Raw genomic sequence first — 26,226 nt, forward strand, 5'->3', positions numbered from 1 at the left:
GAATATTAGAAGACCTAAATGCCAAAATACGCGTGAAAATAAAGAAATAGCCAATTTTAAATAATGAAATGGATATTTTGAATAATGGAATGGACTGCTGTGACCCTTTAGCCCCTAATTTAAGATGAACTTTATACCTCATTCGAAAGCTGATTACAAGAGGAACAAAATGTATATAGTCAATATGATCTGCAACGAATATTAGAAGACCTAAATGCCGAAATACGCGTGAAAATTAAGAAATAGCCAATTTTGAATAATGAAATGGATATTTTGAATAATGGAATGGACTGCTGCGACATTTTAGCCTATAATTATAGATAAACCTTCTACCTCATTCGAAAGCTGATTACAAGAGGAATAACATGTATATCGTCAATATGTTCCGCAACGAATATTAGAAGACCTAAATGCCGAAATACGCGTGAAAATTAAGAAATAGCCAATTTTGAATAATGAAATGGATATTTTGAATAATGGAATGGACTGCGGCGACTCTTGAGCACCTAATTGTAGATAAACTTTATACTTCATTCGAAAGCTCATTACAAAAGGAATAAAATGTATATAGTCAATATGTTCCGCAACGAACATTAGACGACCTAAATGCCAAAATACGCGTGAAAATTAAGAAATAGCCAATTTTGAATAATGAAATGGATATTTTGAATAATGGAATGGACTGCTGCGACCCTTTAGCCCTTAATTTAAGATAAACCTTATACCTCATTCGAAAGCTGATTACAAGAGGAACAAAATGTATATAGTCAATAGGTTCCGCAACGAATATTAGAAGACCTAAATGCCAAAATACGCGTGAAAATTAAGAAATAGCCAATTTTGAATACTGAAATGGATATTTTGAATAATGGAATGGAGTGCGGCGACCCTTTAGCCCCTAATTATAGATAAACCTTATACCTCATTCGCAAGCTGATTACAAGAGGAACATCATGCTTATAGTCAATATGTTCCGCAACGAATATAAGAAGACCTAAATGTCAAAATACGCGTGAAAATTAAGAAATAGTCAATTTTGAATAATGAAATGGATATTTTGAATAATGGAATGGAGTGCGGCGACCCTTTAGCCCTTAATTATAGATAAACCTTACATTTCATTCGAAAGCTGATTACAAGAGAAACAACATGCTTATAATCAATATGTTCCGCAATGAATATTAGAAGACCTAAATGCCAAAATACGCGTGAAAATTAAGAAATAGCCAATTTTGAATAATGAAATGGATATTTTGAATAATGAAATGGACTGCTGCGACATTTTAGCCCATACTTATAGATAAACCTTATACCTCATTCGCAAGCTGATAACAAGAGGAATACTATGTATATAGTCAATATGTTCCGCAACGAATATTAGAAGACCTAAATGCCGAAATACGCGTGAAAATTAAGAAATAGCCAATTTTGAATAATGAAATGGATATTTTGAATAATGGAATGGACTGCTGCGACCCTTTAACCCTTAATTTAAGATAAACCTTATACCTAATTCGAAAGCTGATTACAAAAGGAACAAAATGTATATAGTCAATAGGTTCCGCAACGAATATTAGAAGACCTAAATGCCAAAATACGCGTGAAAATAAAGAAATAGCCAATTTTAAATAATGAAATGGATATTTTGAATAATGGAATGGACTGCTGTGACCCTTTAGCCCCTAATTTAAGATGAACTTTATACCTCATTCGAAAGCTGATTACAAGAGGAACAAAATGTATATAGTCAATATGATCTGCAACGAATATTAGAAGACCTAAATGCCGAAATACGCGTGAAAATTAAGAAATAGCCAATTTTGAATAATGAAATGGATATTTTGAATAATGGAATGGACTGCTGCGACATTTTAGCCTATAATTATAGATAAACCTTCTACCTCATTCGAAAGCTGATTACAAGAGGAATAACATGTATATCGTCAATATGTTCCGCAACGAATATTAGAAGACCTAAATGCCGAAATACGCGTGAAAATTAAGAAATAGCCAATTTTGAATAATGAAATGGATATTTTGAATAATGGAATGGACTGCGGCGACTCTTGAGCACCTAATTGTAGATAAACTTTATACTTCATTCGAAAGCTCATTACAAAAGGAATAAAATGTATATAGTCAATATGTTCCGCAACGAACATTAGAAGACCTAAATGCCAAAATACGCGTGAAAATTAAGAAATAGCCAATTTTGAATAATGAAATGGATATTTTGAATAATGGAATGGACTGCTGCGACCCTTTAGCCCTTAATTTAAGATAAACCTTATACCTCATTCGAAAGCTGATTACAAGAGGAACAAAATGTATATAGTCAATAGGTTCCGCAACGAATATTAGAAGACCTAAATGCCAAAATACGCGTGAAAATTAAGAAATAGCCAATTTTGAATACTGATGAAATGGATATTTTGAATAATGGAATGGAGTGCGGCGACCCTTTAGCCCCTAATTATAGATAAACCTTATACCTCATTCGCAAGCTGATTACAAGAGGAACATCATGCTTATAGTCAATATGTTCCGCAACGAATATAAGAAGACCTAAATGTCAAAATACGCGTGAAAATTAAGAAATAGTCAATTTTGAATAATGAAATGGATATTTTGAATAATGGAATGGAGTGCGGCGACCCTTTAGCCCTTAATTATAGATAAACCTTACATTTCATTCAAAAGCTGATTACAAGAGAAACAACATGCTTATAATCAATATGTTCCGCAATGAATATTAGAAGACCTAAATGCCAAAATACGCGTGAAAATTAAGAAATAGCCAATTTTGAATAATGAAATGGATATTTTGAATAATGGAATGGAGTGCGGCGACCCTTTAGCCCCTAATTATAGATAAACTTTATACCTCATTTGCAAGCTGATTACAAGAGGAACATCATGCTTATAGTCAATATGTTCCGCAACGAATATAAGAAGACCTAAATGCCAAAATACGCGTGAAAATTAAGAAATAGCCAATTTTGAATAATGAAATGGATATTTTGAATAATGGAATGGACTGCTGCGACCCTTTAGCCCTTAATTTAAGATAAACCTTATACTTCATTCGAAAGCTGATCACAAGAGGAACAAAATGTATATAGTCAATAGGTTCCGCAACGAATATTAGAAGACCTAAATGCCAAAATACGCGTGAAAATTAAGAAATAGCCAATTTTGAATACTGAAATGGATATTTTGAATAATGGAATGGAGTGCGGCGACCCTTTAGCCCCTAATTATAGATAAACCTTATACCTCATTCGCAAGCTGATTACAAGTGGAACATCATGCTTATAGTCAATATGTTCCGCAACGAATATAAGAAGACCTAAATGCCAAAATACGCGTGAAAATTAAGAAATAGTCAATTTTGAATAATGAAATGGATATTTTGAATAATGGAATGGAGTGCGGCGACCCTTTAGCCCTTAATTATAGATAAACCTTATATTTCATTCGAAAGTTGATTACAAGAGAAACAACATGCTTATAATCAATATGTTCCGCAATGAATATTAGAAGACCTGATCGCAAAATACGCGTGAAAATTAAGAAATAGCCAATTTTGAATAATGAAATGGATATTTTGAATAATGAAATGGACTGCTGCGACATTTTAGCCCATAATTATAGATAAACCTTATACCTCATTCGCAAGCTGATAACAAGAGGAATACTATGTATATAGTCAATATGTTCCGCAACGAATATTAGAAGACCTAAATGCCGAAATACGCGTGAAAATTAAGAAATAGCCAATTTTGAATAATGAAATGGATATTTTGAATAATGGAATGGACTGCTGCGACCCTTAAGCCCTTAATTTAAGATAAACCTTATACCTCATTCGAAAGCTGATTACAAGAGGAACAAAATGTATCTAGTCAATATGATCTGCAACGAATCTAAGAAGACCTAAATGCCAAAATACGCGTGAAATTTAAGAAATAGCCAATTTTGAATAATGAAATGGATATTTTGAATAATGGAATGGACTGCGGCGACTCTTTAGCTCCTAATTATAGATACATCTTAAACCTCATTCGAAACCTGATTACAAGAGGAACAAAATGTATATAGTCAATATGTTCCGCAACGAATATTAGAAGACCTAATTGCCAAAATACGCGTGAAAATTAAGAAAAAGTCAATTTTGAATATTGAAATGGATATTTTGAATAATAGAATGGACTGCGGCGACCCTTTAGCCCCTAATTATAGATAAATATTATACCTCATTCGAAAGCTGATTAGAAGAGGAACAAAATGTATATATTCAATATGTTCCGCAACGAATATTAGAAGACCTAAATGCCAAAATACGCGTGAAAATTAAGAAAAAGTCAATTTTGAATAATGACATGGATATTTTGAATAATGGAATGGAGTGCGGCGACCCTTTAGCCCCTTATTATAGATAAACCTTATATTTCATTCGAAAGCTGATTACAAGAGGAACATAATGCTTATAATCAATATGTTCCGCAATGAATATTAGAAGACCTAAATGCGGAAATACGCGTGAAAATTAAGAAATAGCCAATTTTGAATAATGAAATGGATATTTTGAATAATGGAATGGACTGCGGCGACCCTTTAGCCCCTAATTATAGATACATCTTATACCTCATTCCAAAGCTAATTACAAGAGGAACAAAATGTATATAGTCAATATGTTCCGCAACGAATATTAGAAGACCTAATTGCCAAAATACGCGTGAAAATTAAGAAATAGCCAATTTTGAATAATGAAATGGGTATTTTGAATAATGGAATGGACTGGCAGGACCCTTCAACCCCTAATTACAGATATATATTATACCTCAATTGAAAGCTTATTAAAAGAGGAACAAAAGGTATATAGTCAATTTGTTCCGCAACGCATATTAGAGGAGTAAACGAAGGACTTCAAGATCGAATTACGCGTGAACATTGAGAAATAGCCAATTTTGAATAATGAAATGGATATTTTGAATAATGGAATGGACTGGCAGGACCCTTCAGCCCCTAATTACAGATATATATTATATTTCGATCGAAAGCTTATTGGGAGAGAAACAAAATGTATATAGTCAATATATCCCGCAACGGATATTACAGGAGTAACGAAGGATTTAAATATCGAAATACGCGTGAACATTAAGAAATAACTTATTTTGAATAATGGAATGGACTGTTGCAACCCATCAGCTCCTAATTAAGGAAAATAAATATACACCAAGTTAAAGCTTATGGATGGAGGAATAAACTCAGTATAATCGATATGTGCCGAAATGACCATTACAGAGGTTACAGAGGACATCAATGCCAAAAAAAGAAATAGTCTATTGTGAATAATGAAATGGATATTTTGAATAATGGAATGAACTGCTATGACCCTTCAGCCCGTAATTACAGATATATATTATACCTTGATCGAAAGCTTATTGCCAGAGGAACAAAAGGTATATAGTCAATATTTTTGGCAACGCATATTAGAGGAGTAACGACGGACTTAAATGTCGAAATAGTAGATGAATAAATTGAGAAAAAAAACAATATGTGCCGCAATGACCATTTAAGGGGTTACGGGGGACCTAAATGCCAAAATTCGTGTGAAAAACAAGAAACAGTCAATTTTGAATAGTGAAATAGATATTTTGAATAATGAAATGGAATTCTCTGACCCTTCAGCCCTTTATTACAGATCTACCTTATATCTCATTTGGAAGCTTATAAAGAGAGGAACAAATGGTATATAGTCAATTTATTCTGCGGAGTGACGAAGGACTTAAATATCGAAATACGCGTGAACATTTTGAGGGGAATTTCTGCTAGGACCTGACCGAAAAATCCGAAAATCTTCGTTCGTTGACGAGGTTAAGCAGGGAAAACGTTGGTGGTTGGGGTTGAAGGGGAAAACATGGGGTTGGGGTCCTGGGAAAATGTATATTTGTGGAAGAAAGAAAACACACCAAGAAACATCCGCAGATAGTAAACACAATGGATTGTAAGATTACAAATATGTTTGATCAAAGAGAGAATATTGCGCAAGAGGTAGAAGTTTTGGAAAATACTGATGAGGAAACTCTTAAAAGTAGGTCAGGACTCACCCTGGATTGTCAAAGACATTAAAGATGTTAACACGAAGTGTGGGTTTTCAAAAATTATAACCTTGTGCTGGAAAGGGGAAAATATCCGCACTTGGGGATGTGAAAGACTAAACAAACAGCTGACCACCGTCGGGGAAAAGAGAGAGGCCGATGGAACTGTGCAAATCGTGAGCTATGGGATGAAAAAAAAAACAGGCGCACCGGCTATGATTACCACGACGGTATGATTGGAAGTGTTAGGATATGTTGTTTAAGCCTGAAAATCGGGTCTAAAACCATTGAATTTGGGATGGTGGGAAAAACCTATAACACCTGTACCGGTCAAAGCTGAACCCAGGGTACTGCTGGTTAATACCAAACTAACCACAGAACAAGCACCCAGTGCTACAGATACAGCTTTGTCCGAACGTTTATAGGCATTCAAGGTATTTTGATACCTTCAAATTTCTGCATCGAGTTGATTCCACACACATTGACTATAGTCTGTCGGTACCAAGAATCTAAATCGTTCATTTATTTTATAAGAGCATACCGAGGAGGGGAATGTTTTTAAAGGGACTGTAAGCATCTAAATATAAGATCAGAACGGCTCCATCGTGGAATTGCTGACCACGCTCCAATTAGAGTCCATACCCATAGGTAATCTGGGCGTTTGAGGATTTGAGGTAGAGACCGTTGCCACTGGGATGCACTGTGCAAACGCAAAAAGATGAAAACGGATAGTGAGATGTTCACCTCTGAGATCGATGAGCCTACCGTCTTGATCGTTGAGATATGTTTGCATGCGATTGCTGGTTCGCAAAATCACTGGCGCGTATACTACCAATAGGTACTGGGGGGTTTGAATGATTTTCATACCAGGACCGTCTGCGGGAACAGAAGCTGTAGATTGAAGACTGCTGTGTACCATTTACATAACTTCATGGTTGATATCACTATTCACCAGAATGCTGTTGATTCTGATGATATTTACAATGTGCTACCCTTCTGTATAACCGTTTGTGATCATACTGAACATGTAAATCTGCCACTTGAATCCCAAGACGGTGTTGATGTTATTAACAACTTTGAAGTCTACTTGATAGAGTTTGGCGAGGTTGAGCGTCTCTTTTAGGGTGGCCCGGTTGGCATCGATGATGATCTTCGTTTTGTGTTTGTTGAGCCGTAGCTGTTGCTGGGTTTCATTGTTGATGTCTTCGATGTCATAGGAACCTGTGCTCAGTGCGATGGAAAATTATTTGGCACCATCATCGGGAGAGTAGCGGAAGGAATGGTTACCTGTATGCATATGAATGTTAGGGATGGAATTATTGGTTTACCAGGTTTACCAATGTCATCTCGTAGGTCTTGGATTCCTTGAGTTGCAGTGGGGGTTGAACCGGGTAAGGATTTGGTTATCATTTCCAGAAAGATGAAGGAAAACCCATGATTGGGGTTGGTGATTTTAGCAATTTGCTGCAACCATGTGTTATCCATTTATTTATGGTACACCATTGTCACATATTTTTGCTTCCACTCTTCGATACCGCCATACTTCTCAGTTGTTTAATTAACTGCACCACGATCGCGTAGACTTCGGCATGGCGGCTGGCAAAGAGGAGTTACTTGTAGGTGAATTTTACCCTTTTTTACTTTTTGTACACGACGTTCATCTTCTGACCATCGGATTCAAACTGCAGGATTCTGTCGGAAATCACAAGTGCAAATGCCTCGGTGTTTGCAGGTACTTTGGGCTCGAACTCGATCAGGATTTGAATGTCAACGGTCGACTCTTCAACCACTTGGACTGGTGACTCACATCAATGACAAACAGTGGATAAAGATCGACGAAATCGGAGGGGTTAATGTTGCAGTTGCTGATGAAACGGTCCATGTTGAACAAGTTAGAACTCTGCGACATTCTTGTACACTCTGGCGATCTTGGTTTGCGTGAAACTGGCATTGAAGTCTACCGCCGGGTAGCATTCTGCGTTGAGAGTAACGAAGATAATTCGCAACCGGTAGTGGTCGAACACAGCTTCATTTTGAGTCCGATCGTACTTTTATCGGTCTGAAAGGCAACAATGATATATTTCGGTTTCTTCCGACCGCTCTTGGCAGACAAACGCCAGTGGAACTGTAAGGTTTAGGTAACACTTGTAGAATCACACTGTTGTATTCAGAAACCACAATCGATCTTACATGTACTCTTGATGGTCTTTTACAACCGCAGTTTTTTTTCATCGGAAGGAAGGACGTGAGAAACAAACCTACAGGTCTTACTCTGGTTGATTTCCGCCACGTCCTCAGGTTTATTTTCGCCACGTCATTGATGGCAGCAGCAGGATGGTATTGTCGTCCGAGTCGCGTACGAGTGACAATTCGTGCTTGAATCCATACACAATCTTGTTGTAATCGTCTGCAAAGCCGAAAATATATATCAGGGGTACGGTGAATGAAAACGATCCTTTTATTGGAGGGCTTGGTGATAATATACCCATGACGTGCTGCAAACCCTGTGTTTTCGGCCTCGGCTTCGGTAGATGAATCTTTGTACCACAGGTAGTTGAGACCTTGGGATTTGGGAGAAATTGTTGGGATAAATCACATTCCCAGCATAGTGATGGCAACGACTGGGTCGTTGATATATTTGATCAGCTGGCCTGAGAGCTTGCATTAATTGTAACTGATAGTCTTGAAGAGATACATGATTCCATTGTGAATGAGAGACACTAGCATTAGCATATGCACTACCGTGGTTCTTTTACAGTCGCCCCTCTACCAAGAGATAACTTTCAGCGGGATGGAGGAACAAGTCTTGGGTTTCGATGTTGATTCGGATCTCACCTGGATTATTCAGGTTGACACCAGCTTGAGGTTCGTATTCGTGAACCTTATATTCTTGGAGACTTTCGTCGAAGGTCAACCCTTCGGTGATTATAAGGATGTTGGACATTATGTATTTATTTATAGCGCTGCACAAAGTCGTGGATGGAAGCAATGCCAGAACCGGAGATCAGATTGTTCAACTGGGTTAGCTGCGGTTTGCTGCTTTGAACATTGGACTGTTGAGTGGACATTCTGCGTTTTCGGGGGCGGGTCACTTTATTAACCACATTATAGACGGCTTTGTGGCCCCTTTTTCAACACCTCTCAAGGCTGAATTGGTGTTTGCACTCACGGCCTTACTTCCTATGGTTTTGGTGGCAGAGGAAGTAAACATGCGTCCAGCCAAACTGGCGATTGTGTCAAACAATCCTCTACCACCGTATCCGTACTTTCAGGCGTAACCTTTCTTGATTTGCAACATTTACTTATATAATTATAGGATACTATGATGAAGCGCCATATTTTCTTCGATGCTGATATATCTACCCTTTTGCATAGCATGGATAATCGACACAATTTCGTTGTGCACACCATTATTTCCTGCTCGGTATGCTGCAGCACACAGTTCCAAGCGATCGAGAAGCTGCTTGAAGTTGGAAAAAAAACACGGTTTGCAGATCACTGCGAAACTTATACTTCTGGTAGATGTGGGACACGATTCCCTTTCACTTGTAATTCTTATTCGCCTTCGGGGTTCTTGAAAAGATGGAATTGCCTTTATACATAGCACCGGAACTTATCAGGATCTCTGCATAGTCGTCAAGGTCGTTGTGCTCGATTCTGGTTTCTTTTTCACAATGACTTCCCAGAGGCCAAGGGTTCCCTTGTACTTCACAATATCCATGAACAAATTATCGCCGTCAAAAGTAACTGGTGAGCTTCCGATGAAGATACCATCGTTTTCAGATCGCAATCCAAAGGTGTGGTCAGTGGAAGTAGTCATACTGAGCTGCAAATGCTGCTGTGCTCGAGCTCCAAGGACGGTTTCTGTAGGTGGTGCAATGAGTAGTGGGTCGGCAAACTGGGGAGGCCGAGGAGGGAGGGCTGGCACTGTTGCAGGAAGGTCTGCGATCTGTTTGGTGATCTGTGAAGCTGCCTCTCGCTAAGCCTCAATCACAGGCTTGAACACCTTGTAAAGGTCCCGGCTAAGTTCAAACTTGTCCAGGCGATGTCGCATATTACATGTATTACTGGCTTGAATCTTCCGTTTGGTGTCTTGAAACTCCCTGACAAGAGCCTCACGCTGCTTAGGGTCGACAATCTTGATAAACGTCATTTATCTAATAGGATCGAATGCTGTTGATCGCCCCTAAGCGTTGGTGTGAACGCCCCTAATCAATGAGTTGCGCATGAAGGTATTACACAGCTGATATGGATCCCTCTTCTTCGAAAGATTCAAGTGTCATGGGTATATGTGCACTGGTAGCCTCAAATCGTCTTGGCATTGGGGTTGAGATAATCACTCCACCTTACTACAATGGTGGAGTTCCATGCGTTGAAATCACCTCCACTGCTTTAGATAGGTCGAAGGATCACGCAACTGCATTTTCAACCTGGAACCCACTCAAAATTGCATTTAAAGGGCCATTCGAACTTGCAGGGCTGGGGTTCCTCTGTGTCCAGATATTCTTCATACTTCAGTTCCCTAAAGAAATCTCCGGGCTGATCATTCTTTATCTTATACCTCAAAAAACTCATTTAATTATTTGCATATTTTCCATTGCCTTGGTGCTTGTAAAATCGATGGTTACAAATCCATAGGGCTTGGACCAGCAATACTTACACAGAGCGTCAAACTGTACTGTTCCTTGATGAGATCGTTGCAGTGATCGCATCGGTTGTCGTCGATATTCTTAGCATTCTGCTGGAAGAGACAGGGGAAGTTGGCATTCTCCCGGATCGACTGGCTGGGCAGTGTGAAGTAGTTCTGGCATAGGTAGAAACAATCGACGTTGTCTTCACACGTGTTCTGTTTTCTCAGCATCAAGTCGTCGAACACCATGAGGATCACCATAAGGTTCTTGCGGCTTGTAAGAAATATCTTCAACGTTCATTTATTAAAATAAAATAGCAATGATTCTCTGCGTGAAAGTCATAGAAAGACGGACACAGTTAACACAAGCGAGGTAATGACCAGCAACGGACGACGGAGAAGGTTGGCAACTGCAAGGTGTGCGATGCCAAGAAGTCTCAGTTTTTTGCTACAACCGGTACAGGGTTCATGATCAAACTAATCAACCGATTACCGATGGAAATGCATCTATCCGGACACAACTTTACTGGTCGAGGGCCTAGACTTAGCAAGCGACTACTTCCCGATGGCGCCCGAAGGTTTGGTCAAAACCCATTAATCAGGTTGACCAGGCAGCATATCACCACGATCTTTGTTATGCCCAGCACAAGGATGCAACCGCACGCAACACCATCTGTGACGAAGCTATTTTAGCCTCGCATAACACCATTCTCAACTCTACCACAGACGAACGCTTGGACTGCAGCATCGTCGGACCCATCATCGGTACCAAAGTTCGATTCGGTCTGGGTGTTAAAAAACTGTTCGCTGGACCGATGAGCTAGCTGAGTTGCACAAACCAGTTCGACGCTAGTTTCATAAATAAAGGCAACAGTAGTATACCGCTGTTCAAAACTCATAAATCTATGGACAAAAAACAAAATCGGGGTAACAAACTAAAACTGAGGGAAACGCATTAAATATTAGAGGAGAACAACGACACACCATTAAAATGTAACACACACAGCAACGGACTAAGCATTAGACAAATCCGATGGAGAATAACCAATGTAACATCAAAACCAAATACATTAATTTGGGATAGAAAAGTACCGTGACACGTCTTATAGTAATGTGAATTCACACTCAAATATAGGAGAAAACAAACGACACAACGGTCATAAACGCTGTGTAGCGGTGGGTGGTGTTGAAGAGACCTGGGCGGCCGACCTCGTTGATATGAGTGACTTCTCCAGGGACAACCAGAGAAATAAATTATCCATGTCTTCTCGACATATGGCTGGCTGATACCACTCAGGAACAAGAAGGGGGTGACGGTGCGGGATGCCTTCCAAGCGGTGTGCCCAAGAAGCTATGTACAGACAAAGGCACTGAGTTTTATAACAAACATGTAAATCAGCTGCTTCAAAAGCATGGTATCGATCTCTACTCCACCGAAGAGAAGTCGAGTATTGTCAAACGTTGGAACCGCACCATGAAAGAGAAAATGTTCAGATACTTTTCAGCCAACTCCACACGCACCTATATCGATGTCCTGGACGATCTTGTTCGCCAGTGCAATACCACCAATCACCGCTATCAAGATGGCCCCTGTTGCCGCAAGTCTTAAGGAGCATAAGTTGTATTGGAACCTTTACGGCAGCATACCTCCTATTAAACCACCGCAATTTTCCGAATCACCAAGAAGAAAGGTACATTCGAGAAGGGATATACCCCCCTATGGACCGAGGAAGTATTTACAATTTCACTAGTTTTGTCAGAGGTCCACCAGGCAATCTTTTCTACGATCTTTTCATCTATCTCCTCAAGGGTTTCAACCAAGTCCGTGGCCGCGGTGAAAATCTAGTTTCCAGAGTGAAAGTATCTTGTTCTCATCATCCGCCTTATCTGTAGGATTAATCTTTTCAAAGGTACAGTGCATGATCACATTGGGTTGCCCTTTATAATGCCCAATCTTCTATAAGTTCCACCCGTGACACCCGAGAGACCTTAAGGGAGGTCTGCACATCCATGCCATGATGGGGGGTCATATTCCAGGTAGTAAATACATCTTTAAAGACTTTCTTCGGCGAATGTACCTCAATTTATACCCAATGGCTTTCCTATTTTCCCAAATCTTTTCCTGCACTTTCCTTAGCAGTCGATCTATCGACAGCCTGCTAACCCCTTTCAACCCAAGTTGTTTTATCTAGGTGATAATCTCCTTCCTCGTATGAGGTTTGGGACGACGATAAAATTTAAGAGTTGTCTTCGTTTCTATTACCTCTCTATCAACTGATCTTTCCTCAACCGCGAATACCCTCGAAGGTGGTTCATTTTGGCTATACCTCTCAGGGCTTTGACGTTTTCAACTACTAACTCTATGTTCACTATTGGATGCATGTCTTTATTCTAACAATAAAAAAAATCAATTTAGGTCACCCCAAAACCACCATCCCCAATTCACTGGTTTTCAGACCCAGTTTTCGGGCCTACAAAACATATCCTAACACTCTCGATCCTACAATCCTTATAAAAAATAAGAAAGTCGTAAAACGTACCTAGTGCGTCTGGATTTTTTAATCCCATAGCTCACAAATTGCACAGCTCCATCGGTCTCTCTCTTTGCCAAGACGGTAGTAAGCTGCTTGTTTAATCTCTCATATTCCCATGTGCGAAAGTTTCCCCTTTCGAGCACAAGGTTATAATTTTGCAGACCTTTACTTCGTGTCAACATCTTTAATGTCTTTGACAATCCAGGTTGAGTCCTGTCCTACTCCTTGCCATTTGAGAATTTCCTCATCATTGCAGCGCTGTTCTCGATTGGCCTTAACAGTGTCCACTTTTTTCAGAATTTCTACCTCTTGCACCGTATTCTATCTCTGATCAGACATATTTGAAATCGTAAAATCCAGTGTGTTTCTTCTATCTGTGAATTTTTATTGTCGAGCCTGCAAATTTGTTGCAGAAAGCTCGACATAGGGATAGTGATCCGGCGGCGGCGGCGTTAGCTAACTTCTTAAAAGCTTTATATTTTAGAAGGTAGAAGACCTGGATGCTTCGTACTTTATATATAGATGCCTCATGTTACAAACTTTCCGTCAGTCACATGTCCAATGTCATTGACCTCATTTTAATGGTTCAGTGACTACTTGAAAAAAAGTTCAGATTTTTTGTAATGCTAAATTCTCTTTTATTATTAGTAATAAAACAACTATATTTGGTATGTGTATACCTTGCAAGGTCCTCATGCCCGTCAGACAGTTTTCACTTGACCTCGACCTCATTTTATGGATCAGTGAACAAGGTTAAGTTTTGGTGGTCAAGTCCATATCTCAGATACTATAAGCAATAGGTCTAGCATATTTCGTGTATGGAAGGACTGTAAGGTGTACATGTCGAACTGGCAGTTGTCATCTGACCTTGACCTCATTTTCATGGTTCAGTGGTTATAGTTAAGTTTTTGTGTTTTGGTCTGTTTTTCTTGTACTATATGCAATAGGTCTACTATATTTGGTGTATGGAATGATTGTAAGATGTACATGTCTAGCTGACAGAAGTCATCTGACCTTGACCTCATTTTCAAGGTTCAGTGGTCAAAGTTCAGTTTTTGAGTTTTGGTCTATTTTTCTAATACTATATACAATAAGTTTACTATATTTGGTGTATGGAATGGTTGTAAGGTGTACATGTCTAACTGACAGGTGTCATCTGACCCTGACCTCATTTTCATGGGTCAGTGGTCAAAGTTAAGTTTTTGAGTTTTGGTCTATTTTTCTAATACAATATGCATTAGGTCAACTATATTTGGTGTATGGAAATTATTTGTATAATTATCTATAATATGTCAGTCGCGCAGGTTTTATTTGACCTTGACCTCATAGTCACGGTTCATTGCTAAGTGTTATGTGTTTGTATTTTGGTCTGATTTTCTTAATTTATAAGCAATAGGTCAACTATATTTGATGTATTGAAGAATTGTTAGATGTACATGTCTGCCTGGCATGGTTCATCTGACATTGACCTTATTTTCATGGTTAATTGATCAATGTTTCATTATCTTGGTTTATGTTGCGTTTATGTGACAGTTGTAATAAAGCTTTATATTTGAGACTATCAACATAATATCAATGATTATTAAAGAAGGCGAGACATTTCAGCGTTTGAACTCTTGTTTTTTTTTGTGTGTGTTTCTTTCTTCCACAAAGACACATTTTATCCCGACCCCAACCTAAAAATGGGGGTGTGGCAGAACTCTAATAATCATACTACTGTTCCTCACTTAATAAGCTTTCAAATGAGGTATAAGGTATATCTGTAATTAGGGGCTAAAGGGTCACAGCATTCCATTCCAATATTCAAAATTGGCTATTTCTGAATTTTCACGCGTATTTTGGCATATAGGTCCTCCGTAAATCCTATAATGGTCATTGCGGTACATATCGTTTACACTCAGTTTATTCCTCTATCAATAAGCTTCAATTTGGTGTATAAATTTTGCCTTGATTAGGACCGAAGGGTTGCAGCAGTTCATTTCATTATTCAAAATAAGCTATTTCTTAATGTTCAAGCGTATTTCGATATTTAGGTCCTTCGTTACTCCTCTAATATGCGTTGCAAAACATGTTGACTATATACATTTTGTTCCTCTCGTAATAAGCTTTCTAATGAGGTATAAGGTTTATCTATAATTAGGGCTAAAAGGTCACAGCATTACATTCCATTGATCAAAATATCTTTTATTATTCAAAATTGGCTATTTCTGAATTTTCACGCGTATTTTGGCATTTAGGTCCTCCGTAAAACCTATAATGGTCATTGCAGTACATATCGTTTATACTTCAGTTTATTCCTCTATCAAATAAGCTTTAATTGGGTGTATAAATTTTGCCTTGATTAGGGACTGAAGGGTTGCAGCAGTCCATTCCTTTATTCAAAATAACCTATTTCTTAATGTTCAAGCGTATTTGGATATTTAGATCCTTCGTTATTCCTCTATTATGCATTGCGGAACATGTTGACTATATACATTTTGTTCCATTCGTATTAAACTTTCTAATGAGGTATAAAGTTTATCTATAATTAGGGGCTAAAGGGTCAAAGCAGTCCAATCCATTATTCAAAATATCCATTTCGTTATTCAAAATTGGCTTTTTCTTAATTTTCACGCGTATTTTGGCATCTAGATCTTCTAATATTCATTGCGGAACATATTGATTATAAGCATGTTGTTCCTCTTGTAATCATCTTTCGAATGAAATATAAGGTTTATCTTAAATTAAGGGCTAAAGGGTCGCAGCAGTCCATTCCATTATTCAAAATATCCATTTCATTATTCAAAATTGGCTTTTTCTTAATTTTCACGCGTATTTTGGCATCTAGATCTTCTAATATTCATTGCGGAACATATTGATTATAAGCATGTTGTTCCTCTTGTAATCATCTTTCGAATGAAATATAAGGTTTATCTATAATTAGGGGCTAAAAGGTTGCCGCACTCCATTCCATTATTCAAAATTGGCTATTTCTTAATTTTCACGCGTATTTTGGCTTTTAGGTCTTCTTATATTCGTTGCGGAACATATTGACTATAAGCATGATGTTCCTCTTGTAATCAGCTTTCGAATGAGGTATAAGGTTTATCTATAATTAGGGGCTAAAGGGTCGCCGCACTCCATTCCATTATTCAAAATATCCATTTCATTATTCAAAATTGGCTATTTCTTAATTTCACGCGTATTTTGGCATTTACGTCTTCTAATATTCGTTGCGGAACATATTGACTATACACATTTTGTTCCTCTTGTAATCAGCTTTCGAATGAGGTATAAGATTTATCTATAATTAGGGGCTAAAGGGTCGCCGCACTCCATTCCATTATTCAAAATATCCATTTCATTATTCAAAATTGGCTATTTCTTAATTTTCACGCGTATTTCGGCATTTAGGTCTTCTTATATTCGTTGCGAAACATATTGACTATAAGCATGATGTTCCTCTTGTAATCAGCTTGCGAATGAGGTATAAGGTTTATCTATAATTAGGGGCTAAAGGGTCGCCGCACTCCATTCCATTATTCAAAATATCCATTTCAGTATTCAAAATTGACTTTTTCTTAATTTTCACGCGTATTTTGGCATTTACGTCTTCTAATATTCGTTGCGGAACCTATTGACTATATACATTATGTTCCTCTTGTAATCAGCTTTCGAATGAGGTATAAGGTTTATCTATAATTAGGGGCTAAAGGGTCGCCGCACTCCATTCCATTATTCAAAATATCCATTTCATTATTCAAAATTGGCTATTTCTTAATTTTCATGCGTATTTCGGCATTTAGGTCTTCTAATATTCGTTGCGGAACATATTGACTATATACAAGGTATTCCTCTTGTAATCAGCTTTCGAATGAGGTATAAGGTTTATCTATAATTATGGGCTTAAAGGTCGCAGCAGTCCATTCCATTATTCAAAATATCCATTTCATTATTCAAAATTGGCTATTTCTTAATTTTCACGCGTATTATGGCATTTAGGTCTTCTAATGTTCGTTGCGGAACATATTGACTACATGTATATACATTTTGTTCCTTTTGTAATGAGCTTTCGAATGAGGTATAAAGTTTATCTACAATTAGGGGCTAAAGAGTCGCCACAGTCCATTCCATTATTCAAAATATCCATTTCATTATTCAAAATTTTGGCTATTTCTTAATTTTCACGCGTATTTCGGCATTTAGGTCTTCTAATATTCGTTGCGGAACATATTGACTATATACATGTTATTCCTCTTGTAATCAGCTTTCGAATGAGGTAGAAGGTTTATCTATAATTATAGGCTAAAATGTCGCAGCAGTCCATTCCATTATTCAAAATATCCATTTCATTATTCAAAATTGGCTATTTCTTAATTTTCACGCGTATTTCGGCATTTAGGTCTTCTAATATTCGTTGCAGATCATATTGACTATATACATTTTGTTCCTCTTGTAATCAGCTTTCGAATGAGGTAGAAAGTTCATCTTAAATTAGGGGCTAAAGGGTCACAGCAGTCCATTCCATTATTCAAATTATCCATTTCATTATTTAAAATTGGCTATTTCTTTATTTTCACGCGTATTTTGGCATTTAGGTCTTCTAATATTCATTGCGGAACATTGTGATTATAAGCATGTTGTTCCTCTTGTAATCAGCTTTCGAATGAGGTATAAGGTTTATCTATAATTAGGGGCTAAAGGGTCGCCGCACTCCATTCCATTATTCAAAATATCCATTTCATTATTCAAAATTGGCTATTTCTTAATTTTCACGCGTATTTTGGCATTTAGGTCTTCTTATATTCGTTGCGGAACATATTGACTATAAGCATGATGTTCCTTTTGTAATCAGCTTGCGAATGAGGTATAAGGTTTATCTATAATTAGGGGCTAAAGGGTCGCCGCACTCCATTCCATTATTCAAAATATCCATTTCATTATTCAAAATTGGCTATTTCTTAATTTTCACGCGTATTTTGGCATTTAGGTCTTCTAATATTCGTTGCGGAACCTATTGTCTATATACATTTTGTTCCTCTTGTATCAGCTTTCGAATGAGGTATAAGGTTTATCTTTAATTAGGGGCTAAAGGGTCGCAGCAGTCCATTCCATTATTCAAAATATCGGGGCCTTTAATAGCTGACTATGCGGTATGTGCTTTGCTCATTGTTGAAGGCTGTACGTCGAGCTATAGTTGTTAATGTCTGTGTCATTGTGGTCTTTCTGGATATTTGTCTCATTGGCAATCATACCACATCTTCTTTTTTATCATATTTCCTCATTTTTATGCATATTGTGGCATTTAGGTCCTCCGTAAACCGTCTTATGGTCATTTCGAATAAAAATATAGCTATAGTGTCACAGTCAATTTTTTTTATATTTTTTTCACTATTCACCGCTTCAATTTGAATAATGAAACATAAACCATTTCATTATTCATTATTCATTTTTCAATATTGAATAGTGAATAATGAACTATTTCATTATTCATTATTGAATAATGAATAATGAACTATGAATAATGGACGTACTTCAGCGCGGTGTTTTTTGAGAGATAATAGTGTAGTTTAGTAATTAAGCCCAGACGAACGTTATAGCTATCTTTTGTTTCTCGTATATAGCAGAAACAAAAGCTAAATTGTATATCATGCTGAAATTTACGTTCGATGTGCAATACAAAAGTATATGTGGATCCAATATGTCGCATATATAACGACTTAAAATCGTAGCTTTCATTCATGGATGTACTTGGCAGTACCTATATAGTTGATAAATTATAATTTGACTGTATCTGTATGCGCTTTGGGAACCCCTTTTAAATTAAAAAAAATAATAAGTTAAAGTAAACTTTCTTTGCTTATTTAGTATCTTAACTAGTATTTGTTTAATAATTTGTAAAATAGAAACAGTAAATCTTGAAGAAAAAGATTCAAAGCGTGACATCAAAATCGTTTAAAATGACCTTTTATATAACTACATGTATTTGATGAGATCGTTCATTTCCTAAGCTCATTGAAATAATACTATCGTGATTAGATTTAAGGACAATATTATTACTTGAAACAATATTTTGACAAAAAAAGTTCATTAGATAAAACATCCTTAGCATTTCGAAAACTTAAAAGTTTTATAAACAGTTTTTTTTTTTATTATGACCATATCCAGTAAACACATGTCAACAAATTAAAGACTACTGGGTTATACCCTCAGAAAATCAGCAGACAATAGAAAACAAGATGTAGGTATACGTACCGCATGATGAAGCAACATTTCTACTGTGACATTTTCTTTCCCATTGCAACCAAATCCAGGCCAATAGTGGGACACGAGTTTACTATAGTCGAGTAATTTCCTGTAAATATAGACTTATTGCAAATTGCAATGACACAGCATACAGCTGATTTTTTTTATTCATTTGAAAATAATGGTAACAAAGTAATAGTTATATCAGGTGCTATCCTCTTTAATTTGTGTGTGTGGGGGCTATTTGTGACATATGAAAAGTATCAACTGTTCTCTTGATTGTGTGGTTTAAGACTTGATGAGAGCTTGCGTAACTTGGCCAATTCTTAACATCATGTTTTTTTAAGAACCCCCAGAAAAAAGAAAAAAGAAAAAAAAAACATAAAAAAATAATAATCCAACTCTAACAGTGATTATATAATGATTACTATAACAACATATGATTAAGTCCCACTCACTGATCTACCATTTTTGCTGCTAAAATAGATACCATTCCTTTTGTTGTTGAAAATGTTATTGTTAAAGTGTCGTTCCTCCATTTTTGCAGATCGTATTGCCTATCTGCGTATCCTCCCCATAGATCAACTACGAGGCGCCCTTTATAGTAAACAGCAAATGTTCCTCCTATTTCTTGCCCACTTTCAACCTGGGATCTGAAAGTAAACTTGAATTTTGAGTTTAATTGATTCTTCTGTCTGTCCGTATGTTCCTCGCATATGATTGTGAACACAAATTTCCTTCATTTTACAAAGAAATTCTATGAAAATTGACACATTTATTTTAAACATTTAGCGTTACTGTTTAACTTTTACTTTTCAATAGTACTGTATCGGATGCCCTTAACGTGATTCAAATCAGATATATTTGATATCTATCGATAAACTGAAATATCTGATAAAGATTTTCTAACAAACCTCCTCTTACATGGATAACCATAATAAAATATGAAAAAACCGAACAAGATACATATTAAGGTACAATTTCCTTATTTGTCAAAATTTCTAAATCAAAATAGTAAATCGAATAAAATATGCATTTGAAAAGGTTTTAAAAAAATAGCGACATACCTGAACAACTCCGCAACTGGACGGAACTCTGGTAAAAATATTCCTTCATATGCAGGAGGCAAGTATGTGTGATGAAATTGAAAATAATATAAAGATATTGCTATAAATGCTACAATATACGTTGAGGATGACATCCTTATTCAAGAGATCGGGGTCAGGAAATAGTACTTTACGTGATATCAAACATTTATCGTTTAATATTTGCATAGATTATTTGAAAAGTAAACAATCTAGTATCACTCCCGAACGTCCAGGTTCAGAGTTAAAAGGCAAATATAATATTTTAAACGTACATCAACTCCATTTATGCATTAACTTAAGGTAAAATGATAATAAAAAAAAAAATTCTGCCGGCGCTGTAAGAAAGAAAAAAGTGGTATTCATATATAAAAACAAACTATTTCCAATGCGTCTAAGGTAATCTATTCTGGGGTATAAAATCCTTATTTTTTCCTTAATTTCTGATCTACAACTCATTTATAACCTATTTTGATTATTGCAATTTTTGGTTTGTAGGTAAGAATATTTGACACAGTAGATAACACTTATATATAATGTTTATGAATTTATTTATTTAACCTTTTTTTCAATTTTGAATCAATATTTACACAACCTTTGATATGAGATTGTCATAATACAAAGTTAAGTTTGGTATTTATGCAAACATTTCGCACATCTTGATCGTAATCCTTAAACATTATAGTTATACTCCCGGTAATTGATGGCTTCTTCTTATTATATATCTTGTTATCCATGTCCGTCATTTCGCCATTATGTCCTCCCGTCTTTCGAAACGTCCTTCTGAAACACAGTTTTACGTACTTTTTAGTTATGCCTACATAATAATCTCAATTTTTTCAATATGCAATGCTGATATGTCATTTGATGATTCTTTGATCATACTAAGCAGTTATACTTTTTTAGTTATATAGCTCTTTAACTATTTTTGTTTTAATCATCCTTGACTTTCAAATATTCGGCTTAGAACGTTCCTGTTGAAAGTAAATCCAGAAAAGCGCTACGGACGCATGACATATATCACGCGTTGTTTTGAATTTTTACTGTCAGACAATATTTGCCTTTGTTGAACTATTTGTAGATATTGCTTTGCTAATTATTTTGTAAATCATGCCATGCTGTTATTTTTTTCCAATGGAAAGTTTCTCTTTATCTATTGTAGTTTTCAAAATTAAAATTAAAAAAAAACCCATAAAAGTTGATAAAAGCATCATTAGAGGCAATCAGTCTTTTATCAGGTCGACCAGCGATTTTGTACTTGCCAATGAAAAAACTATACACTAAATACCAAAAAGACGTAAGCTGATACTGGTCATTATATTCAACAATATGCAAACCAATACTCTATATTAAGATATAAAAGGCAACGGCATGGACTATTGTTTAACACAAATGAAACGATAAAACCCATGTCTGATTTAGACTTAAACAATAATATAAAACTAGAGGCTCTAAAGAGCCTGTGTCGCTCACCTTGGTCTATGTGAATATTAAACAAAGGACGCAGATGGATTCATGACAAAATTGTGTTTTGGTGATGGTGATGTGTTTGTACATCTTACTTTACTGAACATTCTTGCTGCTTACAATTATCTCTATCTTTAATGAACTTGGCCCAGTAGTTTCAGTGGAAAATGTTAGTACAAATTTACAAATTTTATGAAAATTGTTTAAAATTTACTATAAAGGGCAATAACTCCTTAGGGGGTCAATTGACCATTTGATCATGTTTGACTTATTTTTAGGTCTTACTTTGCTGTACATTATTGCTGTTTACAGTTTATCTCTATCTATAATAATATTCAAGATAATAACAAAAAAAAACGGCAAAATTTCCTTTAAAATTGCAATTTAGGGGCAGCAACCCAACAACTGGTTGTCCGATTCGCCTGAAAATTTCAGGGCAGATAGATTTTGACTTAATAAACAATTTAACTCATGTCAGATTTGCTCTAAATGCTTCGGTTTTAGAGTTACCTGCATTTTACCCCTATGTTCTATTTTTAGCCATGGCGGCCATCTTGGTTGTCTGGCTGGGTCACCGAAGACATTTTTTAAACTATATATCCCAATGATGATTGTGACCAAGTTTGGTTAAATGTGGCTCAGTAGTTTCGAGGAGAAGATTTTTGTGAAAGTTAACGACGACGGACGCCGGACGCCGGACGCCAAGTGATGAGAAAAGCTCACTTGGACCTTCGGGCCAGGTGAGCTAAAAATAAGTACCATTATAACAGACAACAGCGAACGACTACCACTAAATCACATGTTCCCGACTTGGGACAGGCACTTCAAACAAGTTGCTCTTAAGATTCTGAATCGCTCACCTGTTACTTTTTGGCTCAAATCTTTCATCAATAATTATTTTTGCTTTTCAATTATATTAATGAGTGGCTAAAAAATGCCATTTGACGTAGATGTGTTCATTGTATCAGTCATATTTTCTTCAAAAGCAAATAAATGAATTTGACCCATATGTTCCATTTAAGCCATAGTGTCTATGTTTCTTGACGTAGAAGGAAATAAAATACAAAATTAAAACTAGATTCATTTGAGAAGATTTTTTAAGTTAAAAAACAAATAACTTGTGTAAAATTGTCATTAAATGGCATTAACTCCAATTGATAATTTTGGTCATGTAAACTTTTTTTGTAAATCTTACTTTGCTGACCATTTTTGCTGGTTACAGTTAACATCTATCTATAATAATATTCAAGATAAATAAATAACCAAAATCTGCAAAATTTCCTAATAACCAATTTAGTGACAGCAATTCAACAATGGGTTGTTCGATTCGTCTGAAAATTTCAGGGCTGATAGATCTTGACCAATTGAACAATTCCACCCTATGTCAGATTTGCTCTAAAAGCTTTAGTTTTTGTGATATTAGCCAAAAATTGCGTATGACCCCTATGTTCTATTTTTAGCCATGACGGCCATACTTGTCGATGGATCAAAACTTTGGATACAATTCATAAACTAGATACCATAAGGAACATTCAGTTAAAGTTTGAAGGTATTTGGTCCAGTAGTTTTAGAGGAGAAGATTTTTAAATGTTTGCAAACTTGATGAACAAATTGTGTAAAATTATCTTTAAAGGGCAATAACTCCTTTAGGGGTCAATTGACAATTTTGGTCATTTAACTTTTTTGTAGATCTTACTTTGCTGAACATTATTGCTTTTTACAGTTTATATCTATCTATAATAATAACCAAAAACTTCAAAATTTCCTTAAAACTACCAATTTAGTGTCTGAAAATTTCAAGGCTAACAGATTTTGGCCAATTGAACAATTTACCCCACGTCATATTTGCTCAAATGGCGGCCATGTTTGTCGACGGATCAACACTTCGGATACAAATTATGAACAAGATACCCTTAGAAACATTCAGTTAAAGGTATTTGGACCAAAATTTCAGAGGAGAAGATTTTTGAAATATTTTACGACGACGACAGATGATTTTTATTTTAGTTTCTTGTGTATAATTTGGAGTTTAGTATTACCTCCATTATCAATGAACTAGTTGTATTTGTTTAGGGGCCAGCTGAAGGACTCCTCCGGGTGCGGGAGGTTTTTTCTGCATTGCAGGCCTATTGGTGGCCTTCGGCTGTTGTCTGCTCTATGGTCGGGTTGTTGTCTCTTTGACACATTCCATTTCAATCCTCAATTTTATTACAAGCGCTCAATCCTACCAGTCATTAATAACAGTGTAAATGCTCAACATAAGAAACATTGTTAAATTCAGTTGAAAATGCACGACTTGTCCTGTGGCACTTAAAAAAAAGAGAGAAAAAACCCGAACAAACCGACAAAAGAGATTAAGTACGTACACAAATAATCAACTGTGTCAACAAGATTTGAGTTATGTCTAGAAGTTTCTAAAAAGTATTTCTTTAAAAGTGTAAAAAAATGTGACTAGTCAATTGAAATTGCAGGACCTTTGTAATAGTCAACATATTTAGATTAATGATGACTTGAACGACTTCAAATAAATTCACTATATTTTTGTAGATTTTTTTAGTAATTCTATACTAGTATTTGATGATTTACACGAAAATTCTAAAAGATGGAAATGTCCTTTTGTTTTAAATTTTCATAGCAATCTGAGTTAGAAACTTCCAGGAAAAGGAAATTTAAATATGACTGGTTGAGTCAACAGCTTTTTACTTAAACATGCGTTGTAGTGGTCCTTTTGCTAATCAGAGGGATATAAACACGTTCAGATGGTGTTTGTTTGTGTTTTTTAACATGTTAAGCTATATGTTTTAATTTTATTTGTGGTGTATGGTTTCTTAAAACTCATCGATGTTATATTTACCCATATGTGTTTTACCAGGTCATGAGTATTTCCAAAGATTTTAAAGATATGTCTAAAACATGAAATTTCTGTAAGAACATACAGGTATAAACCTGGACAACATCTGACGAAGTCCCTGGCTCTATACTAGCACAATAACAGTTGTTGTGAATAAACCATTTTTTAATAACAAGCTAGTCTTAATCTTCCATTTCAAGCCAGTCAAAGGAAACAAAAGTAGAAAGAAAATACAAGTAGATACGAAGTTGAGAAAAACTCAATAATATGTGTACTTCAAACGAGTTTCCGCGTGCGATAGTTTCTCGCTACATTGAAGACTCATTGGTGGCCTTCGTCTGTTGTCTGCTCTGTGGTCGGGTTGTTGTCGCTTTGACACATTCCCCATTTCCATTCTCAATTTTATTTAACTTTAAGTTGGACAACTAATATCAGTGTAAAAAAGAATGCGTCCGTAATACACGGATGCCCCATCCGCACTATAATTTTCTATGTTCAGTGGACCGTGAAAATGGGGTATTTTTTTAATTTGGCATTAAAATTAGAAAGATCATATCATAGGGAACATGTGAACTAAGCTTCAAGTTGAGTGGACTTCAACTTCATCAAAAACTACCTCCACCAAAAACTTTAACTTGAAACGGGACAGACGTCACAGACGGACGAACAGACGCTCAGACCAGAAAATATGATGCCCATAAATGGAGCAAATGGGGCATAAAATGCACGTAGTTACTGAAAGCTAACTCAAAAAATAGTTTTGTCGATAAAGAAAACCACTGATAAGTTCACCTAAGCCTTTTATAGTTTCTGTTTATTTCGAGCGCCACTGATGATTCTTTGTAGACGAAATGCGCGTCTGGTGTTAAAATCCATATGCTTGTTATCTTTGATGGCGTTTTTGTCAAATTGGAATCAAACTTTTCTTGGAACTTAGCATAGAATGTTAATGCGAATTCTCGTCTTACTCTCAATATGCAAATTCACTGAAACTTTAAGCTAAATAAGTCGTTCGAGATAAATTTCAAACAGCCACTCTTGTTGAACATATATAGGGCTTCCACTGGTTAACATAGTATGTCCATTACCGGCCTATGTTACATGTATGATAGAAAAGTACAAAAGAATCATCCAACTTTTTGTGTTCGTTTTATTTTGTTTGATTGTTGTTTTTTTTTGTATTTGCTTGTTGCTTTAAAGACGTTATTCTAAATTATCAAAGTTAACTCTTCTTTCCCTGGAAAGGTCATTGGTTTTAATTCAATTAACGGGTATCTGGTTTTCAAGATTCCTTTTTTTATTGAAAGGTAACATTCACAATGGGAAGTGT

At 36.2% G+C, this 26,226-nt stretch overlaps 1 protein-coding gene across 1 annotated transcript in view; it reads right to left on the reverse strand.

Moving 5' to 3' along the window:
- The window catches only part of LOC143063698 (beta-lactamase domain-containing protein 2-like), a 40,524-nt gene extending 19,807 nt beyond the window's left edge, over positions 1-20,717 (reverse strand). The window contains exons 1-3 of the mRNA XM_076236014.1: positions 20,561-20,717; positions 19,952-20,146; positions 19,503-19,602 (exon numbers count right to left, since the gene is read on the reverse strand). Of these exons, the coding sequence (XP_076092129.1) occupies positions 19,503-19,602; positions 19,952-20,146; positions 20,561-20,694 (429 nt within the window). The 5' untranslated portion in view covers positions 20,695-20,717. The remainder of the gene's footprint in view (positions 1-19,502; positions 19,603-19,951; positions 20,147-20,560) is intronic.
- Positions 20,718-26,226: the final 5,509 nt, after the last annotated feature.

Source organism: Mytilus galloprovincialis, chromosome 2 (genome assembly GCF_965363235.1).
Source record: "Mytilus galloprovincialis chromosome 2, xbMytGall1.hap1.1, whole genome shotgun sequence".
Classification (NCBI taxonomy): Eukaryota; Metazoa; Mollusca; class Bivalvia; order Mytilida; family Mytilidae; genus Mytilus; species Mytilus galloprovincialis.